The 609-nt window shown below is 37.6% G+C and overlaps 1 protein-coding gene across 1 annotated transcript in view; it reads right to left on the reverse strand.

Moving 5' to 3' along the window:
* Positions 1-232, reverse strand: part of EMH_0013930 (uncharacterized protein) — a gene marked incomplete at both ends in the record, with an annotated part of 2,255 nt that extends 2,023 nt beyond the window's left edge. The window contains one exon of the mRNA XM_013499962.1: positions 217-232. Within this exon, the coding sequence (XP_013355416.1) occupies positions 217-232 (16 nt within the window). The remainder of the gene's footprint in view (positions 1-216) is intronic.
* Positions 233-609: the final 377 nt, after the last annotated feature.

Raw genomic sequence — 609 nt, forward strand, 5'->3', positions numbered from 1 at the left:
TATAAAGAGTGAAATCCGGCAGCTGCAGCAGCGTAGCAGTTTCTACAACTTTAACACCAGCAGCAAGAAGAGAGAGCGATGAACTCTCTGTATTGCTGCTGCTGCTGCTGCTGCTGCTGCTGCTGCTGCTGCTGGTTGTTTCTCCCCCTGCTGCTGCTGCTGCAGCAGGAGCAGCAGCAGCAGCAGCAGCAGGAGAAAGAGCAGCAGAAAACACACGAATCAACTCCGTCATCAGTATAGGCCAAACGGGGGTACGAGCAGCCAAAGGCAAACGAAGCAGCAACACACGTACACATAAAAATACCTGCACACAAACCCTAAACCCTAAACCCTAAACCCTAAACCCTAAACCCTAAACCCTAAAAACCCTAAAAAAAAAAAAAAGCCTAAAAACACTAAAAACACTAAAAACACTGAAAATAATAAAAATAACAAAAATAATAAAAATAATAAAAAATAAAAAATAAAAATAAAAATAAAATAAATATGAGGATACGAGGGAGATATAGTATTTACATATACCTAAAACCAAATACATAAAACAAAAAAAAAATCAACTAAAAACAAAAAAAAATAAAGCAAAACAAATGAGCACCATAAACAAGAAAA

The sequence above is a fragment of the Eimeria mitis genome, genomic scaffold (assembly GCF_000499745.2).
Source record: "Eimeria mitis Houghton genomic scaffold, Emh_scaff487, whole genome shotgun sequence".
Lineage (NCBI taxonomy): Eukaryota > Apicomplexa > Conoidasida > Eucoccidiorida > Eimeriidae > Eimeria > Eimeria mitis.